The sequence below is a fragment of the Zonotrichia leucophrys genome, chromosome 5, assembly GCF_028769735.1.
Source record: "Zonotrichia leucophrys gambelii isolate GWCS_2022_RI chromosome 5, RI_Zleu_2.0, whole genome shotgun sequence".
NCBI classification, from domain to species: domain Eukaryota; kingdom Metazoa; phylum Chordata; class Aves; order Passeriformes; family Passerellidae; genus Zonotrichia; species Zonotrichia leucophrys.
In genome coordinates this window covers 58,984,175-59,004,180 of record NC_088175.1, presented here as the reverse complement: position 1 = coordinate 59,004,180, position 20,006 = coordinate 58,984,175, and the positions used below count along the sequence as shown (strand labels likewise).

The window sequence follows — 20,006 nt, the reverse complement described above, 5'->3', positions numbered from 1 at the left end:
GTGGAGCTCTGATGGCTGACTGCCTTTGAAAATGTCATAGAATCATAGAATATTGCTGGTTGGGGTTGGAAGTGGCCTTAAAAATTATCTGGTTCCAACCTCCACTGCTTTCAGGTTCACCTCTGCATTATCCTTGGGGTAAAGAGGAATGGGAGCACCATTGCTCTCCATGTGTGAGGTGCACCAGGGAGGGACAGACCAGCTGGAAGTCTCCATCCTCAGCAAGTCTCTGGGTGGTTTTCTATGTCCCCCACAAATCCCTGCACTCAAAAATGTAATTAATTTCTAGCAGCCCTTTCTGTTTGGGAGAGGAAGGGTTTGGGTTGGGCCAGCTGCCCTGTGGAAGTGTTAACATCAAATTTTATCCTGGTTTTGCAGAACGTTACCAAAGGCGCAAGACACAAAATTGTCATCAGTATCCAAAAGCTAAAAGAAAGACAAAACCTGCTCAAATCTCTAGAAGGGGTAAGTAATCACAACCATCTTTGTATTTCTTGTGTTTTCAAGAAGCCAGGAATTAATTCTGGAGTGAAGTACTCTTTGCTCACACATATTGTGGGAGTCTGATGCAATTTGTTTCACAGAATTCCAGAATGGTTTGTGTGACGGTGTTCACAGGGGTCTGAGGATGAGGGAAGAGATGAGGATCTAACTCCATGTTTCAGAAGGCTGATTTATTATTTTATGATATATATTATATTAAAACTATACTAAAAGAATAGAAGAAAGGATTTCATCAGAAGGCTGGCTAAGAATAGAAAAGAAGGAATGATAACAAAGGCTTGTGTCTTGGACAGAGAGTCCGAGCCAGCTGACTGTGATTGGCCATTAATTAGAAACAACCACATGAGACCAATCCCAGATGCACCTGTTGCATTCCACAGCAGCAGATAATCAATGTTTGCATTTTGTTCCTGAGGCTTTCCAGCTTCTCAGGAGGAAAAATCCTAAGGAAAGGATTTTCCATAAAAGATGTCTGCGACAGGTTTGGGCTGGCAGAGACCCTAAAGTCCCAACCCTCTGCCATGGTGAGGGAGACACCTTCCACTAGACCACATTGCTCAAAGCTGTGTTTTGCAGAGTGGGTCCTAATGCATCTCCCACAGCTGGCATGGATGTACCCTGTAGGCCTGGCCAGCTCCAGGGTGCTCAGAAAGACTTGATCATTCCTGGAACATCATACGTGCACCCTGTCCTGGGATAAAACACCAAACACCCACATCAGTGCCTGAGCAACAGCTTGAATTTCCAAGGAGAATAAATAGAAACTTCTTTATCACATCAACAAAAGCTTAAACCCTGCAGGAAGGGCTTTTGGGGGAGTAGCAGCACCACAGCCTGGCTGGGAGCAGCTCACCCAAGCTCTCCCTATTTATTATCCCTGTATTATATTATACTTAATTGCACCATCTTCAAACAGCAACTTGCAGAGCCTCCCACTAGGGGCTTTTAAATACTTCTGTGGTGTGTTGCTATTTATTGGTGTTTTCCTTAGCTCACTGCTTCACTATTTATTTATAATATGGGCTTGTGCTCAGAGTATGGCAGGAGCTAATAAAGCCATATTTACCTCCGTTATTAATAATAACTATTAAATCCAAGAGCTGGATGGAGCTGGCTGCAGCCCTGTGTTTTCCAGGCTATTGCACAGCCTCTCCCTCCACTCCTCCACTGGGATTTGGGAATCTGGTGTTGATTGAGTGGTGCTGTGCAGGAGCTGGAGCCCAGCTCAGCTGGCACAGCTGTGAACTACAGGAGGGAAGTGGCAGGGGCTGGTTTGGAGCCCTCTGGGTGGCTTTGGGCTGTGGCACTGTGACCCTGGCCTGCTCTGCTGGGGCTCAGAGCTGCCTGTGAGCTGCTTTCCCTGGGAGGAGACATCTCTGCTCTTCCATCAGGCTTCCCATCCAGGTTTTGCTAAACAAGAGCACGTGTGTGGGACTTGATGGTTTTGGGCAGTGTCGTGCTGCTTAATACTGCTGCTTTCTTGGAAAGAGCTGCTCCACCCCTCTGTTAGTTAGCAGGGCAGGATTTTCTCCCAGAAAAATAGTGCCCAGCAGACTGACACCAGATCTTTGTGGGAAATGGAGCTGAGACGTCCAAGAGTGAGCTGGGAATGCAGCAGGAATTAAGAGTCAACAACTGTTTCAGGGCTTGCAGACATCTCATGTGCCCACTTAGTGTCCCTTCCTTCATTCAGCACATCAGGATTCACTCCAAAAGTTGCTCTTTCCAAGCAGTGTCCCATGAGCCAGACTGTGCAGGAGCCTGCAGGGAGCTCTTCTGCTCCAGGCCACATTAAAAACAAAATGCAGTTATTTCCCATCAGTGGGACAAGGATCTGACCATAGAAATGGAGTTCTTGATCCACACCAGGAGCAAAGCTGGGGTGCGCCCAAATTCTCTCCCTCCTGGGTGGATCTGCCCCAGGATCTCTGAATGGTTTTGCCGTGGGAGTTTCAGTTCTGTGTTTGACCACAAATCACCTGCTGCCCTTGAAACCCTCCCTGTGCCCTCTGCATCCACTGCCCAGCCCATCCCAGAGGGGACAGGGATGTCCCCACAGCTGCCACAGCACAGGCTCCTGCATCCCAGCATGGTCCTGGGCTCTGGGGTGATCCCAGAGCATGAGGATGCCGTGGCAAGCAGTTTAGGGGCACAGCAATTGATGAGAGCCAGGCTTGAAGGTGATGCTGGAAGCAGGAAACGAGCCCATATTAATGTAATTCCAATGAAATAGAGCTGAAATGTTGGGATTGTAGGATTCCTGGGGAACCAACAAATATATTTTTGCCATCTGCTCTGTCAGAACCACATCTGATTCCTTCCAAGGCTCACTGGCACAATGGGACAGATCTCCAAGGGCTTCTTTTCCTTAGGAAAAGCCCAAGCCTCCTTTTACTATCAGCTCAGCACTCAGTGATGTGATAAAGTTTTAAAATACACAAAATACTTGATATTTTAAAATACATTTTGCTGCTCTGGGCATCGAAATCACCCAGGCTCAGTCACTTCCATGGACTTGGCATTTCCCTGGTGGAAATGTGGAAACATTGTTGGGTTTGGGTCCCAGTGGTTGATGGGGGCACATTTATCTCTGAGGGTTCTTCCCTGGTGGAAATGTGGAAACATTGATGGTGGGTTTGGGTCCCAGTGGTTGATGGGGGCACATTTATCTCTGAGGGTTCTTCCCTGGTGGAAATGTGGAAACATTGATGGTGGGTTTGGGTCCCAGTGGTTGATGGGGGCACATTTATCTCTGAGGATTCAGGTCTGAGCACATCCATGGATAATCAGACACAGTCCTTGCAGCATTCCCCTGATAAAAAGAAAAGACTTGATGAATGAAACGCTGGCTGTGGAATAGACAGGAGCAAAGCTGGGAATTCCCAGGGGGTCACAGGAGGGATGCTGTTATCCCTGCAAAGCCAAACCTCCTCTCTCCCTTCCACCCACAGGACATCCTGGAAGGCGGCAACTTGCGTGTGCCGCTGCAGGAGCTGCACCAAATGATCCTCACCCCCATCAAAGCCTACTCCTCGCAGAGCTCCAGCACGGAGGAGCACGGCCGGGAGGTGGACTCGCACCACGGGCACCCCCCGTCGCTGCTGGGCTCCGACAGGGACGGCCAGGGCTCGGACTGCAAGGACTCGGCGGCCGCCGGGATGCAGCAGCACCATCTGCCGGGCTGCGAGGGCGAGTCGGGAGGGGCCCCTTTGCCCGAGGGTGACCTGCCCGGGCAGTTCACACGAGTGATGGGCAAAGGTGAGCAGCTGCCTTTTCTCCTGGGACTCGTCGCCAGGGAGGAGTTTCCCTGAGTTTTCCCTCCCTGCCTTTCCCTGAGCTCTTGCAGGTCACAGTTTCATCACGGAGAGGATGAGCTTTTCCCTCCCCGCCTTTCCCTGAGTTCCTGCAAGTCCAGTCTCATCACTGGAGAGGAGTTTCCCTGAAGTTTTCCCTCCCTGCCTTTCCTGAGCAGGTCCCAGTCTCATCACCAGGGAGGAGTTTCCCTGAGTTTTTCCCTTCCACCTTTCCTGAGCTCCTGCAGGTCCCAGTCTCATCACTAGGAAGGAGTTTCCCTGACCTTCTCCCTTCCCACCTTTCCCTGAGTTCCTGCAGGTCCCAGTCGCATCACTGGAGAGGAGTTTTCCTGAGATTTTCCCTTCCCATCTTTCCCTGAGCTCCTGCAGGTGCCAGTCTCATCACTAGGAAGGAGTTTCCCTGACCTTTTCCCTTCCCACCTTTCCCTGAGTTCCTGCAAGTCCCAGTCTCATCACTAGGAAGGAGTTTCCCTGACCTTTTCCCTTCCCAGCTTTCCCTGAGCTCCTGCAAGTCCCAGTCTCATCACTAGGAAGTAGTTTCCCTGAGTTTTCCCCTTCCCATCTTTCCCTGAGCTCCTGCAAGTCCCAGTCTCATCACCAGGGAGGAGTTTCCCTGAGCTTTTCCCTGCCCACCTTTCCCTGAGCTCCTGCAGGTGCCAGCCTGAGGGGTGATGGTTTTTTGAGGTCCTGTCATGCTGGGGTTAGAGGTAAGATAGGGCAGGTGGCCTGGGATTTTGGGGAGGGGCAGCAATGGCTCAAGCTGCCTGCCTGAGGTCCAGGGTGGATGGCATGCATTCCAAACTGCAGGTTCAAGGTGGAGCATCCTCTTGCATCCTCTCCCTGCCCCAGATCAGAGGGAGAAATCACAGCTTTTCCCAAGGTTAGGAATGGAAGATGTCCTCTCTCATCCCATCCAGAGCCCTGGGGTCATCCCACTGATCCAGAGGTGTTTTGAGCAGCATCCCTTGGACTTGCTCTGCTTGGAGTAGGATAGCAGTGGTGCATGGGCTGGACATGAGCCATTTGGAGTGCAAATCAGTGGATCCCAGCCCCTTTTTATGCCCCAGTTTGGATGCAGGACATCCAGAATACTCCGGTGCCATTCCCTGTCAAGTGCAGGGTGTGCAGCCTTGCATCAGGAATAACACATTGGGAGGTAACAGGGGCAAGCTGAGGTGGGGACTGACCTCCTGTGCAATATTCAGGGCTCTTGGAACAAATCTGTGTGAGCTTGGATGTGCCCTAACCTTGCTGGTGGCACCTGAGGTGTCAGTGCTGGCTGCAGGGAGGGAGATCTCCCTGGGGAAAGGAAAAGGGGGGGATCTCATCTGCAGGAGACTGGGAATAGGAAAAACCTCGTTGGGGTGCCACAAAGAAATATCAGCATTGTCTCTATTTCCAACCTTTCTTGCAAAAAAAGAGCTGAGATTTTTGTCTACACAGGAACCTGATGCAGAATCTGTCCCCAGCTGGTTCCCTGCAGAAACAGCCACACGTGGGGCTCTGGCCCCATTTTATTTCTGTGACAAATGTCAGAGTGTGACACAAGCCCTGCCAAGGTGTGGTGTCCTCCTGGACCCCCAGGCATCCCTGCCCAGGGGTTTACAACAGGAGAAACTCATGAGCTCATTCCCACTTCCTTCAATGGCATTCATTCCAAAAGAGGTTAAAATTCTTCAGGGAAGGTGGGAATTTACCACTCTGCAGTGGGGGCAGATTTTGGCCGTGGGAGAAGGAGCTCTCTTGCTTATGAATAGGGATTATTCCTGTGCCCCTGAGTTGCTTAGGTCTAATTTTGGGGACTCCAATGGTGCTACTCTGGATTTACACCATCATAACAGAGAACAAAATCTGGCCCTAAATATAGGACAGCACGGCAGGAATTGGGGAAGGGCATTTTTTCTCACTGATGCAAAACCTACTTGTGGTCACAAGGGAAACAGGATGTCCAAGGTGGTTGTGGGACCCCTCCTGGGGCCCATCCTGGTGTCCCCATCCCCATTTCCCTTCTCTTGTTCTTTTTTTTTCCAGTCTGCACACAACTTTTAGTTTCCCGACCCGATGAAGAGAATATAAGTTCCTATTTACAGCTCATAGACAAATGTCTAATCCACGAGGTGAGTCGTGTCACATCTTCTAAAACTGTTGTTCTCATCACTTGGAAACTGTTTCCAAAGTGTCTGTTTATGTAAACCTTTGGGTTTCTAACACAAATATTTTTGGGGGGTATTAATAGTAATTGTGACAGAGCAGCCTTGGAGCAGCCGGTAGCTCCAACGTGGTGCATGGAAATGTTGCTTCCCCCCACGCTGCTTTAATTGCCAAGGCCTGGAGCTGGGAAATTCATCTGGCTCGTGACAGTCCCATCAGCAGCTGGATGAAAGCAAGAATCAGTCCCATCAGCAGCTGGATGAAAGCAGGAGCTGGGATGAACGTGCAGGCAGTTCCCGTCAGACAGACCCGGCGTTGCCTCCTCCTGTTTGGCACCACGTGCTCTTGGGATTTTGCAACAGGGATTTTCCATCTGTTCCTGCTCCCAGAGGATCTGCCTTGGCTGGGTGATGGCTTGGGATGGCCCAGGCTGTGCCACAGGGCTCTGGCACGCTCCTGCCTGGTGGCAGGGAGGGATGGTCAGTGTCCCTGGTGTCCTGCAGTGTCTCCTACCTGAAAGAAGCTGCTTCCATCACCTGCCTGTATGGGAGCAGAAGTGGTGGAAGCTGAGGACCAGAGAGCAAAGCCAGGAGGACGTGGAACTTTTCCCAAAGTGCCACTGCTGGGAGAAGTGGCTCTGCACTTCTCCCAGCAGAGCCACCCACGTCCCAGGACCACCCTCTGTGCTGGCTCCGGCGTAATCAGCGCCAGGAGAGAGCATCTCCTCCTGAGTGGCTCCGAGCAATCAAGTCAGGCACTAATTAGCCTCCAGATTGTCCTCTGGAGACTTCTGCTGCTCTCCAGCAGAGACCTAGGGTGTCTAAAGTTAGCAGTGGTGGCACGTGGGTGTCCCTGTCACCCACACCTCCTGCCTGGAGCTCTGGGAGCAGCTCTGTCACTGCCAGCTCTGTCACTGACGGGGTGACCTTTGCAGGGCGCCTGGGTGGGTGACAGACTCACCCTGGGTGACCTCCCCAGAGCCAGGATCACAGCCAAGCTCTGCCCAGCCCTGAGAAGGAGGATAATATGCAGGATGCCACAGGGCAGCTCAGCTTTCCAAACCCCAGCTTTGCTCACCCTGGCAGCATTTCTAGAGCCACATCCAGGTGACAAGTGTCACCACCCGTCAGGACCCACATCAAAGCCTCGCTCTGCCAAAAGGAGTTGGCAGCCTTGAGGCAGAGCTGGGCTGTCACTCTGGGACACAGGGAATGCTGCCAGAGCATTTTCTCCACCTGAGATGAGTAAATCCTGAGGAAAGACCAGTGTTTCCTCCTGGACTTTCTGATGGGGCTCAACTCACCCCATCACCTTCTCCAGCTGCTTTTCTTTACCCACACTCCCACATGCACATCCCTGCTGGCTTTGTCCACAAGAATATTCATCCATTAACTCTTTTTCTCTCTGGTTTTTTTTTTGGACAGGCGTTTACAGAGATCCAGAAGAAGAGGCTGCTGTCATGGAAACAGCAGGTGCAGAAACTCTTTCGGTCTTTCCCTCGGAAATCCCTCCTGGAGCTGTCGGGCTATCGGCAGCAGAGGAGGTACGTGGGAACACGAGCCAGAAATGTGAACATGAGCCAGCAGTGTGCCTTGGTGGCCAAGAAAGCCAGTGGAACCTGGCCTGGATTGGGAATGGTGTGGCCAGCAGGACAGGGAGGTCATTCTGCCCCTGAGTGCTGTGTCCAGTTCTGGCCCCTCAGCTTGGGAAGGATGTTGAGCACATCCAGAGGAGGCAACGAGGCTGGAGAGGGGCTGGGAACACAAACCCTGTGAGGAATGTTTGAAGGAGCTGGGGCTGTTTATCCTGGAGAAGAGGAGGCTCAGGGGTGCCCTCATTGCTCTCCTCACCTTCCTGAAGGGAGGCTGCAAACAGGTGGGGTTGGTCTGACAGAACCAGAAGACACAGTCTCAAACTACATCAGGGAAGGTAGAGGTTGGATATTAGGAAGAATTATATATTATATAATTATATATTAATATAATTCTATGATAATATACTATAATATATTAATATTGATCTATTAATATACTGTACTATAATAATATACTCTAATATACTATACTATTATATACTATAATATAATATACTGTAATATAATGTAATATAATATAATATAATTAATATAATACCCTCCAGGAGGATTATATGGAGCTCCACAGCAGCTCTCCCTCCTCAGTTGCAGCTCCCTGAGCTTTTTCAGCTCCTGTTTAGCAACATTTACAACCAACCCGCGTGTTGTCGGGATTTTTCATTTCAGTTCCTGTTTAATTTATATTTCCCTTTTAATTTTGATCGTTCACAAACTCAGTAAGGAGGGGATTTAAGCTTTGACATAACTCTTGAAGCTCCAAACTGTTCGTGTTTTAGGAAAAAAAATTTCACCAAAAGAATAATAAAGTACTGGAATGCTCTGCAGAGCCAGAGGTGCAGTCAGAGAGCCAGGCAGGGCTGTGTTGGGAACACCATGTTTGCTCACTTCCAAGGTGATGCTGCATTTCAGATGATCCTAGAAAGCATAGTGCCAAAAAAAAAGATTTTTAAATCACCTTTAACAACATCACCACTTTGTTTCATTTTTCGGGTTTTTATTCCCAAAAAGACAAGTGTTGTGGAGTTAACTGGGAGTATAGGAACTTCCAGGATGAGATTTCAGCTCCTTTAGCTCAGTCCTTCTTAATAAAACTTAGATTTATTAGGTCATTCTAACCAAATTTTACAGAACTTGAGAAGTCTCAGAGGTGACCATATTTGTAAAAACAAACCTCCTAGAAGGGGAGAAAGAAAATGCAACAGCAAAAGCTGAACTTAAATTAGACACTGGAGAATCCACTCATGAGAATTCTCCAAGAAATCAAGTTCCTGGGGCATTACCTGGATTATTTTAGACTGTATTTAAGAACAGAGGAGTAAAATAAGCTTTAAAGGAAACCAGTGTGGATCTGAGAACTGCAGAAGGGAAGAAGAGAGGATGCTGCACACCCAGACTGCTCCTTCCCACTGCCTGTGCAGGGTGCAGGGACCACCTCGGTGGGGTGGGAGGGTCAGGACCCCCTTGGAGGGGTCAGTGTCTCACCCTCAGTGGGATGGCAGGGTCAGGGCTCAGTTCATCCACTTTTTTGAGTGATCTAAATATTCTTTGTCTCCTACCTTTATGGAATAGCTTTTTACAGTGTTTTACAATTTTAGATTGCTCTTCACCTTACAGTAGGGAAAATATTTACTGCTCTGTTTTTACCCTGCTCAACACAATGGGGCCTCGGCATTCTCTAAGGATTTGTCTATAAGGGGTCAATCAGGAGATTAATCTGAACTGATTTAAACTGCATTAGTTAACTGCATTAAATCCTTGAGCAGAGACACACTGTTTTCTTACCCATATCTTCCATTTATAATCAAAGCTCTGTATACTCAAAGTGGCAAATTTGGCAGTCCTCACTCAAGCTGAATTCTTCACTGAGAGATGTGTTTGGACAGGGACAGGAGTAGTCTCACCCTCAGTAGGATGGCAGGGTCAGGGCTCAGTGTCTCACCCCAGGTTTGATGGCAGGGTCAGGGCTCAGTGTCTCATCCCCAGTGGGATGGCAGGGTGGGATGGTCAGGGCTCAGTGTCCCATCACCGCTGATGGTTTGGGCGGTTCAGGGCTCAGTGGCTCACCCTCAGTGGGATGGCAGGGTCAGGGCTCAGTGTCTCACCCCCATCTCTCTCTCTGTCTCTCCACAGCCGAGGCTTTGGCCAGTCCAACTCGCTCCCGAGCGCCGGCTCCGCGGGGGCGGGGCTGGCCCGCAGGAACCCCCGGCAGTTCCAGATCCCCTCCCGCAACCTCCCCACGGCCCGGCTGGGGCTGCTGGGCCCCACGGGGCTGCTGGGCACCCCCCAGCGCAGCCCTGCTGCCAGCCCTGCCATCCTCAAGCAGGGCAGACAGGTTGGTCGGCGTTCCTGGCGCTCCTGCCTCTTCCATCCCTGTTCCACGAGTTTTGTTTTCCTTCTCTGACTTGTCCAGATCATCCCCAGGTTTTTTCCCACTCTTCCAGCAGTTTGCAGGCATTTGGGATGGGCTCCCCTCTGTGCAGTGGGATGTGGAGGTGGGAGCAACAGAAGGGGAAAAGCTGAGTCGTTAAAGTGGCTTATAAAATTGGGAGAGGGGATTTTGGCTAGAGCAGATAATGGTACGAGAAGGAGAAGGGTTTTTAATTGGCAGAGGGGAGATTTTGATGAGATACTGGGAAGGAATTCTTCCCTGTGAGGGTGGGGAGACCCTAGCACAGGGTGCCCAGAGCAGCTATGGCTGCCCCTGGATCCCTGGCAGTGCCCAAGGCCAGGCTGGACAGGGCTTAGAGCAGCCTGGGACAGTGGAAAGTGTTCCTGCCCATGGCAAGGGGTTGTAATGAGATTATCTGTAAGGTCCCTTCCAGCCCAAAGCATCCTGTGATCCTACAAGCCCAAAGTGGCTGTAAACCCACAGCACAGAGGGCTTTGCTTTGCATCCCACGCCCTGTGTTTGCTCCCCACAGAACCTGTGGTTTGCCAACCCTGGGGGCAGTAACAGCATGCCCAGCCGCAGCCACAGCTCGGTGCAGAGGACGCGCTCGCTGCCGGTCCACACGTCCCCGCAGACCATGCTGATGTTTCAGCAGCCAGGTAGGCACCAGGGGGGCTTTTCCACTCAGCCACAGCCAGGTGAGATGGGAGGAGCTGTACTGGTGTGTCTCCCCATGGGCACATGGCACTCCCACTGGGGTATCTCTGAATTCCTGGGATAACTATGCACATCCCTGGAGGGAATTCTGACCCTCTGTGTGCCAGCTTGACTCTGTGTTACAGTGCTGGTGCCTTGCCTAGCTCATTTCTGAGGGGCTGCTGTCAGGAGGGAAGGTGGTGGCTGATCCATCACTTTTTCCTGATGGATGGCCCCAGCCCCGCTGCGGAAGAACTGCCTTCATGCACTCAGGGGAAATTCCTTCCACAGTGCGTGTGAAGGGAAATGCTGCTGTGTCCGTGCTTCCTTCCCCAGCACTGCCAAAGTGCTCCTGTGTATGGGAGCATCCTCTGATTCAGGGAGGATCCCTCTGACCTTGGACCCTGGACCTGGAGCATCCTGGCCCTGAGGAAGCCTCTTTGTGTATCCCTTCCTTAGCTTTGAGCCTTTTCCTCCCAACACCCCATCACCATTTACACCTCGGGACAGGGAATCCATCCCCCAGTGAGTTCTCCCTCATCGCTGCACTCCTGCTGCTTTGGGCTGGCAGCCAGTGGTGTTAAACTGCAGCATTTGGGCAGCAAATGTTCCCTTCAGCAGGAGCAGCAGCTGTTCCCAGGTATTGATTAAACACCGGGACAAGGGCACATTTCTCAGGCGCTGGAGGAGAATAAATGGGTTTCTCTTCGTGTCAGCCTGCGGTGGATGAGGGCGTAGGAGGATCTGGGAGCCAAAGACGTGGATTAAGTCTCAAGGAAAACAAGCAATGATGTGATGCTGGGCTCACAAACCACTGTTTGCCAGGCTGTGGGGGGACCTCAACCCTCCTGGATCTCGTCCCATGTTCCTGTGAGCCAGTGGAAAGCGGGAGATGCCTTCCAGCACAGTAGCACAAGCTGTATTTGCAGGTTTTGCTGCAGGGTGGGGAAAGTTCACTGCTGTTTAGATGAGGACAGGGGTGTTGGAACGCTCCATACTTCATGTGTGTGTCCCCTTTTTGTGCTCACCCCCTCAGGGATGTGGCAGTGATGACGTGGGTGGCTGAGTGGGGGCCAGGCTGCTCCCAGAGAAGCCAGACAGTGGCTGTGCTGGTCTGTGCTGCCATCCCATGTCCAAGCATGGACAGTATCCATCCCCAGGAGGTGACCAGGGCTGCCCCCTCCCTGGGTGGGGTTTGCTCATGCTCCAGCTGCCTCTTACATCTCTAATCAGCACCTGAACCCCCTCAGATTCATCCTTTCTGGACAACAGGGGGTGATGACTGCTTCTGTGAGTGTCTCTTGCTGAAGATGATTTTTCTGGCAGTCCTGTCAGACCCTCCTGGGGCATTTTTCAGATGATTTTCCCACACAGAGCAGGCAGGCAGGGTTCCTGCCAGATCCCTGACCAGGATCTCTTATTCCCTTTGTCCCTGCAGAGTTCCAGGTGCCGGTGACTGAACCTGACATCAACAACAGGCTGGAGTCCCTGTGCCTGAGCATGACGGAGCACGCACTCAGCGGTGAGCATTCCCTCCTCCTGGGGCTCTTCCAGCACGTCCATGCCTCCTCTGCTGAGCCCCCCAGCCCCTGCCCAATGCCCCCCAAAAGCTGGGACAGGCTGTGGCTGTGAGAGCAGCAGGGGCTGGATGCAGGGATGCTCCCGGGGCTGCTCCCATGGGAACCTTGGCTTCTCTCGGCGCGGCGGCCGGGGCAGGGGGCGAAGCCGAACGCAGGGATCGCACCAGCACCAGTGGAGTCTGTGCTAATTAGCCACTCTTCAGCTTGCTAATGATAATTAGTGTTAGCTCGCTACTCTCGTTAGCTCTCGATGAAGCCCCTGCCGCCAGCGCGCTCGGATGGGTCACGGCTTTGGAGCGTTGTGCCCTCCTGCCACCGGATCCCTCCTCTGGCCAGGGCTGAATCCCTGCCAGGCTGTGCCAGGGGCTGTGCCAGGGGCTGTGCCAGAGGCTGTGCCGGGCACCGTGCCCTGGTGCTGGCAGGCCTCACACAGCCGGGGGTGCCAGCGGATAACGGGCACGGGGCGGGAGGAGGAGCGGGGCAAAACCAAGCAGGGAAGATGGAAAGGCAGCAGCAGCAGCAGAGCAGTGGAGAGCCCGATGCAGCAGAGCCCCAGAAGCTCCCGGTGTCCAATGGAGCCCCAGGCACAAGGGATGGCCCCGGCGATGGGACGAGCGCGGCCGCCCGGAGTCCCCAGTGAGCAGCTCGGGTCTGCTGCGGAAATCCTGCCTGGACTGTGACCCGTGGCTGAGGACAGGAGCCCTCGGAGAGGACGAGTGCCACCAGGCTCCCTGCAGATGCAGCAGCCCTTCCTGGGGAGAGGAACGGGAGAACAAGGACTGTGGGAAGCAGCAGGGCCCTGGCAGCATCCCTGGCTGGGAACACAAGGACACTTCTGTCACCCGAAGCGTTTCTGCGGCGCGTGCCCAGCCGAGGCTTAGCTGTCTTGTTCCTCTGCAGGGTACTGTTCCTCCAAGTTATTTTTTTCCAGGTCGCATTCCCCGAGCCTCTCCAAACCAGTTGTGCTATAAATAGCTCTTAAAAAAATAAACCTTTTGGGGGAGAAAAAAAAAAAAAGGCGTAACAAACCTGTTTGTTTTTAGTGTCAAGGAGGGAGGTGGCTGTGGTGCCCCAGGTGGTGACAGGGAATTCTCTGTTCCACAGCCACTCTGGGAGCTGCCTCCCGCCACTCTCCATGCTGGGGATGGGTTTGGGATGGGGGATGAGGGGTGGGATCAGGGCTGGAGGGTGGGAAATGCTGATGGGTGCTGATTTCTGCCCCTGGGGGTGGGCACAGGGGGCTGCTGGTACTGGGGTCAGTTTTTGGGGTGGGTCATGGACCCCTCGTTCCCGGGGTTGGGCTGTGGCTGGATGCATCCCTGCTGTCACAGGGAGCTGGGAACGGGCTCTGGGGACACAGAAAGGATGCCTGGGGGCTTTGTGTCCTTCCACAATCCTCAGATGGAGGAAAATTCTGCATCCTCTGCGGTGCAGCTGTTGCAGGGTTGGGTGAACTGTGGGCAAGGCAGCCCCTGGGACCAGCTCTGTCCCTGTCCCCTGACTCCTGGTCAGGGACACATGAACTTGTCATGCTGTAGGAGAGTCCCCGACTGTCACCTGCCTTGTGACGAGTCCAGGCTGCCCAGAAGCCCCCTCTGCTCCTGGGAAAGTGGTTGTGGGGCTGTGCCAGAAGGCCTGGACTGGTGTTGGGACAGCGACCTGGGGAAGCTGCTGTGGGCTGGGGACAGTTGGTGGCACAGAGGGACCAGCAGAGCACTGACACCCCAAAACCCTTCTGCACCCCTTGGGGAGATGGGAGGTGATGAGGGTGGCCCCAACACCGCCTCACTGTAGGGGCTGTGGGTTGGGGGTGCTTTGGGGGGGTCCATCCCCTAAATGCCCAGCTTGGGGGTACCAAGCTGCTCCTAATTCTCCCTTCCCACTTGCAGATGGTGTCGACAGAACCTCCACGATCTAGAAGGCGTCGCCACGGGGACGCTGGGCGGGACAACAACTGCTGCGGGTCCAGCGGCGAGGTCGGGGCTTGAGGGAGCCTCAGCGATAGCTTGCATCCTTTCTCCTCTCTCCTCTCCTTTCTCCTCTCTCTATCTCTCTCCTGTTTTAATTTTGTGAATGTGTAGATTGTCCTTGTGAACATATCATTAGACTTGGAATTTGTGTTGTCATTTATTACATCCATGCTAAGGGGGGGGGAAAACGATGGCAAAAAAAAATGAAAAATCTCAGCGACGACGATGAAGCAGCACGGGGAGGTTGGGCTGGACATGGAGGAGGAGGAGGAGAGTGCTGACAATGGAGGGCTCACCGTGGGCAAACCCTGCTCCTGGACAGGATGCCAAGGAGCACGGAGCACCACGTGTGGGTGTGTGACCAAAAACCCTTTGGGGAGGATCCCTGCCCTGCCAGGGCTTTGGGGCCGGCTGTCCCTTCTCTCGAGTTCCGCCGCTTTCGGGTGCGGGCTGACCCGGCGAGCCCAGATCGGAACAGAAATAATCAAATAACCCCAAAATTTCCTTTCAGTTCAGCCAAGAGATGTGCAGTGTGGAGGGTCAGGGGGTGCCTCTCCCTGCGCCCCAGTTGGATTGGGATGCAGGATGGAGCGGGGGCATCTCACCCAGAGGAGGGTCCTGGGGGAGTCTGTGAATTTGGGAACACTGGGAGACGTTCCTGCATCTGGCTCCACACATCTGGCCCAGCCTGCCCAAATCCAGCTGTAAGGGGCTTTTCCAGCATGGCCAATAATGGATGAAGGAGCCCCCAAATAAAACCCAAGTCACAAAGGGCACCAAAATTCAGCTTCACAGCCTTGTTTTCTTGGCATTACCCGTGGGGCTGGGCTGCCCCTCACCCACTGCTGCTTTTTATAACAGAAGCTAAATTTGGTGTTAAATTGGTAAATCTGACCCAGCACTGCTCTGACCTGCAGTGATGCTCCCCCCAGTCCCAATGCTGCTCCGAGTCCTTCAATGGAATAATAACAAATATAAAATCAATTAATTGAGCTGATGGGTGGCAGCAATATTTCCAAAATGGGCTGTGAGGAGGACATGGGCAGCATTGTGTGCCAGGATCAGAGGGAGCAGGGCTCAGGGGGAGCCAGAGCATGGGCAGGGCTGGGAGACGTGTGAACCCTTTTGTCATGCAGCGTTTTTAAGTTGTTTTTCTAAAAAAAAAAAGAAATATATCTATCTATATATATATATATGTATACAAAAACCCAAGTGCCAAATGCAGTGTTTTATGTTTGCTGTTCCTTGGTGTCCTGCTTCCCGGCAGACAGGAGGTTGAGGGGGGTGATGGGGAGGGTGGAGAAGGGAAAACCCGAAGGCCAGGGAGGTTGGGAAGAGGTGTGAGGAGGTGAAGGCAAAGCAGGGTGGGCGCTGGGGACCTGGGTCACCCCCGAGCACCCCCGGCTTGTGAGGCGTGAGCAGAGCCACCGTGGCAGGAGCCTCCCTCAGGGAGACTCCAGTGTATTTACAGAGCTGAAATTCTATTTATTCCTTCGCTGACTATGGACACGGAGGTTTTCTGATTGTTCAGAGAGATTATTTTGGATATTTTACCTATTAACTTGCTGTGGCTGGGAACCATGATAATGTCTGTTATTAACAACCACCAAATAATTCAATTGTTTTATCCTTTTGATGTTAACAAAAAAAAAAAAGAAAAAATGCTTATTTTCCATTGACAGTCTAGAGGTTAATAACGACTTAGTTGTGTTTGCTGTTTCTTGTTTTGTTTTTTTGAGTAAAAACAACAAAAAAGTGGCTTCAGTTGTGTTGGGGAAGTGCTGCCTGGCTCTGCCTGCCGGTGCTAAGTGCAGGTGGCAGAGCTCCAGGGAAAGAAGCTTAAAAGGGAGGGGGAAAAAAAAAAGCTTGAATCCTAAAAGAAATAAAAGTTATTTATAGAAAGAAAAAAGAAAAGAAAACAGAAACTCCTCCGACAGTTGCATGAGTGAAGTCAAATATTCAGTAATAAAGCGGCAGTGCCTTTCTTTTTGTACCCCCGCTGCTGTCCCCTCCCTGTCCTGTCGGAGATGTCACCAACGTGGGGTCCCGGGGGTCAGGTGGGCAAATCCCCCCCTGTGCTGCCCCCAGCGCCGCCGGGACCCTCTCCTGGTGCTGTTCCCCGGCCAGCCCAGCACACACAAGTGCCCTTGGGCCCGGTGGAAGGGACACAACCCTGTCCCTTTGGTGTCCCCATCCCCGGGGACACAACCCTGTCCCTTCAGTGTCCCCATCCCCTGTCCCTTCCATGTCCCCATCCCTGGGGACACAACCCTGTCCCTTGGGGTGTCCCCATCCCCAGAGATACAACCCTGTCCCTTCAGTGGGGACAATCCTGTCCCTTCAGTGTCCCCATCCCCAGGGATACAATCCTGTCCCTTCGGTGGGGACAATCCTGTCCCTTCGGTGTCCCCATCTCCAGGGACACAACCCTGTCCCTTCAGTGGGGACAATCCTGTCCCTTCGGTGTCCCCATCTCCAGGGACACAACCCTACAATCCTGTCCCTTCAGTGTCCCCATCCCCAGGGATACAATCCTGTCCCTTCGGTGTCCCCATCTCCAGGGACACAACCCTACAATCCTGTCCCTTCAGTGTCCCCATCCCTGGAGACACAACCCTGTCCCTTCAGTGGGGACACAACCCTGTCCCTTCAGTGTCCCCATCCCTGGGAATGCAAACTTGTCCCTTCAGTGTCCCCATCCCCTGTCCCTTCAGTGTCCCCATCCTTAGGGACACAACCCTGTCCCTTCCGTGTCCCCATCCCCTGTCCCTTCCATGTCCCCATCCCCGGGGACACCCCGAGCTCGGCTGCGCTGGGGTTGAGCTCAGCTCAGCGAAACCCCCCCGAGGGGTTTAGGGTGGCAGCATCCAGCAGGGAAAATCCCAAACTGTGGTGGAAGCTGGGTCAGCACTTAGGGAAGTGATTTCTGTTGTCACCTTTCTCCATGTCGGGTTTGGCTTTGGGAATGTGCCTGGTGGAAAGGGGGTGGCTCCCGCAGACGTCTATAATTTGCACACAGCGACGATAACACTAAAGTTGATTTTATACGAGTCATCAGAGTTTGCAAAGTGAGTTTTATTTTTTGTATTCCTTTATCTTTACTTAAAGGTGAATGTGTATTCCTCTGGGAGGAATAGGAAGAAAAAAAAACAAAAAAGAAAAATACATTAAAAAAAACAGGAATGTTAATAATGTTAAACAGAATACTTCCTCCCTTATTAATATATATAACCCTGATGTATTTATGCCTATTGTAAGCTGACTTTAAAGAGCTTTGACCTCTCTTCTGTTGCATGCCGTTCCCGGGCAGCCTCTCCTTGTCCATGCATGCCTTTTGTCCTGGTTTTTCTGTACAAAGTTAGTGCACAAAAGAACTATTTTTGCCTAGTTAATGTTGCCGAGCAATGCCTATTTTTTAAATTTTAATTTCTTTTTTTGTTGTTTTTTTTGTCATATACGGCAATAGCATGTTTGTTACATGTAAAAGCTTCCCGATATAAAGAAATACTAATGTTTGGAGATGCCAGTCTTTGCAAGTGTACAGTTTTCCAATGTTGTTCCCAGTGAAACACCCTCGTGATTTCCACTTGCTCCCATGTATTTATTACTCATTTCCTCCCGTGTAACTAGGAACCATGGCTATATTTCATATCTGCTCTATATTGAAAGTGAAGGGAGATGATTAATACAAGGTTTTGTAACACTGGGGTGTGGCGCCTCCTTATTTATCCCCTTCTTGGCAGCTGGCTTTGGACTCCTTGAGGCAAAAAAAAAAAAAAAAATCAGAATTCAATAGATGTTCATCCCGTGGGCAAGAGGGGAGGAGCCCTCCACAGTTCCACAGGGGGTTGGGATCTTTATTGAAAGCCTGTGGCAGAACTTCCCAATCCCTGGCACTCCCCATGCAGCTGCTTTGCTGTCCCTTTGGGGACATCCTTGCCCCAGGAGCTCTTCAGATGCAGGATTTTCCTTGGAAACCAGCAGGAATTGGGGCTGGGGCAGCTCAGAGGCTGCAGAGGCACACAGGGGCTTGGCCCAGAGCCTCAATGTGTGTGTGGAGAATTTTGGGGTGGGAATTTAAAGCTGGGTTCTTTCTGAGATTAAACCCTGCACATTTCAGGCCCTCCTGGGGCTGGATCAAGCAGGGAAGGATGCTCAGAGCTGGTGCTGCCACTTCCCGTGGATACTCTGCTGTGGGAAGTGCCAAGGGCAGCACCTTCTACCCCTGGTTTTTCCCATAATTTCTCAAACTGAGCCTCCACATCTCCAGGCTGACCAAGGCCAGCCCTGCAGGTTCCTCTGCCCCATCAGCCTGGCCATTCCTGCATCCAGGTGCAGGGATGTCCTCCAGAGACCTCCTGGATGTCCCAACCCTGCTCATTGTCCCTCCACAGGCACCAGGGTGGCTCAGGTCCCCATGAGGAGCAGAACTTGCAAACACATTCAGGGTTTATTCAGGTTGTTTGAACCCTTCATCTGCTGCTTCTCCTAGGATGAGGCTCCTGCTGAGCTCTCACCAAATGCTGATGGTGCCAAGACCCCAAAACCAGGTCCTCAAGCTCCTCCTATTTGGGATGCTCCCAAGCATCTTGGGCCAGGCCACCCCAGAGGGGAAATATTTGCCATATATAAATAATAAAATAAATTCAGTCCCACCTGAATTCCCTGTCCATCCACAGCCCATGGCCATGGCTCCCTGCACTCGTGGGGAATTGGCCTCCCAATACAGCTCAGACAAACCTAAATCCCAAAAAAACCCCATTTCCTTCCATACAATTTGCCTTTCCAGGTTCCTGTGCTGCTGTCTGGGTCTCTCAGCGCAGGGTTGTTGCACTAACAGAGAATGGAAACGAAAAGGCAGAAACACCTGGGTTGGAAAAGTGGAGCTGGAAGGATCAAAAAGGCTCCAAGGGAATTCATGGCAGCCACAGGTCAGGGAGAGTCTGTGGGTCCTGTGCCTGGAAAAAGGAAAGAGCCTTTAAAAAGAAAAAACAGGGTGAGAAAAAAAAACAACATTTCCATGCTGCCAGAAGCTGTTGGGTGACTCCATTGCAGACATTAAAGGCTTTACCTGCTGGTGCACCTGGATTCCACCACACCTGAGCCCCGTCCAGCCCAGGGAACTCTGATCCCCTTCAGATTGCAGCCCCTGCCCAGCTGGGAGCAGAGCCAGGAGCTGCTGGGCTGTCAGGATCCCAGCAGGAGCTGGATAACCCCACATGTGTTAACATCATCTCTTATTCCATCTCTGCCTATTCCAAAAGGCGGTGGAGAAGCAGCCCCAGCCCTGGAGCCAGGCAAGTGCCCCTTCCAAGGGGATGCTCCTGCCCCTTCTCCTCGCCTGGATCCTGCTGTGGGTACAAATTCCTCATTTTTAACACTGACTGGGATATCCCAGGGAACAGCCTACCCAGCAGGCAGGGATTTCCCACTCCAGGGAAGTTTTTATGCAAGATGCAGAGGGCTTTTCCAGCAGAGCTCCTCGGGATCAGGGAATAATGAATTCCCCATGTCTGCTGGCTGTGCCAGAGGCAGGGTGATGCTGCTGGCCTGGCTGCCAGCCAGGAATGCTCCAGGATACACAAATTCCCAGCTGCTCTGGCAGCCCCGGCCAGCAGAGTGCCCTCTGCCACCAGCAGGAGCGGCTTTAGCTGGGATCAGCAAAGGGATCAGGAATGCACCCCTGGGATGGGCACCGTGGGACAGGGATGGGATCAGCCCGGGCACCCACAGAGCTCCCCTGGCTTCTCCCAGAGCCCAGCACAGGGGCCTGGAGCAGCAGAACGGTTTTAAACTAAAAGAGGAGAG

The 20,006-nt window shown here is 52.3% G+C and overlaps 1 protein-coding gene across 4 annotated transcripts in view; it reads left to right on the top strand.

Annotated features, from left to right (window-relative positions):
- Positions 1 to 17,901, top strand: part of SAMD4A (sterile alpha motif domain containing 4A) — a 104,314-nt gene extending 86,413 nt beyond the window's left edge. For 2 of the 4 annotated variants that reach the window (XR_010440686.1, XR_010440685.1), the window contains 8 exons: positions 379 to 465; positions 3,456 to 3,762; positions 5,850 to 5,935; positions 7,394 to 7,512; positions 9,694 to 9,895; positions 10,485 to 10,611; positions 12,087 to 13,129; positions 14,118 to 17,901. Coding sequence is in view for 2 of the 4 variants with exons in the window: in XM_064715906.1 (XP_064571976.1) it covers positions 379 to 465; positions 3,456 to 3,762; positions 5,850 to 5,935; positions 7,394 to 7,512; positions 9,694 to 9,895; positions 10,485 to 10,611; positions 12,087 to 12,170; positions 14,118 to 14,146 (1,041 nt within the window). In the remaining 2 variants the exon portion in view is untranslated. The remainder of the gene's footprint in view (positions 1 to 378; positions 466 to 3,455; positions 3,763 to 5,849; positions 5,936 to 7,393; positions 7,513 to 9,693; positions 9,896 to 10,484; positions 10,612 to 12,086; positions 13,130 to 14,117) is intronic. The other 2 variants (XM_064715906.1, XM_064715905.1) reach the window with 1 other exon arrangement.
- The last annotated feature ends 2,105 nt before the right edge of the window (positions 17,902 to 20,006 follow it).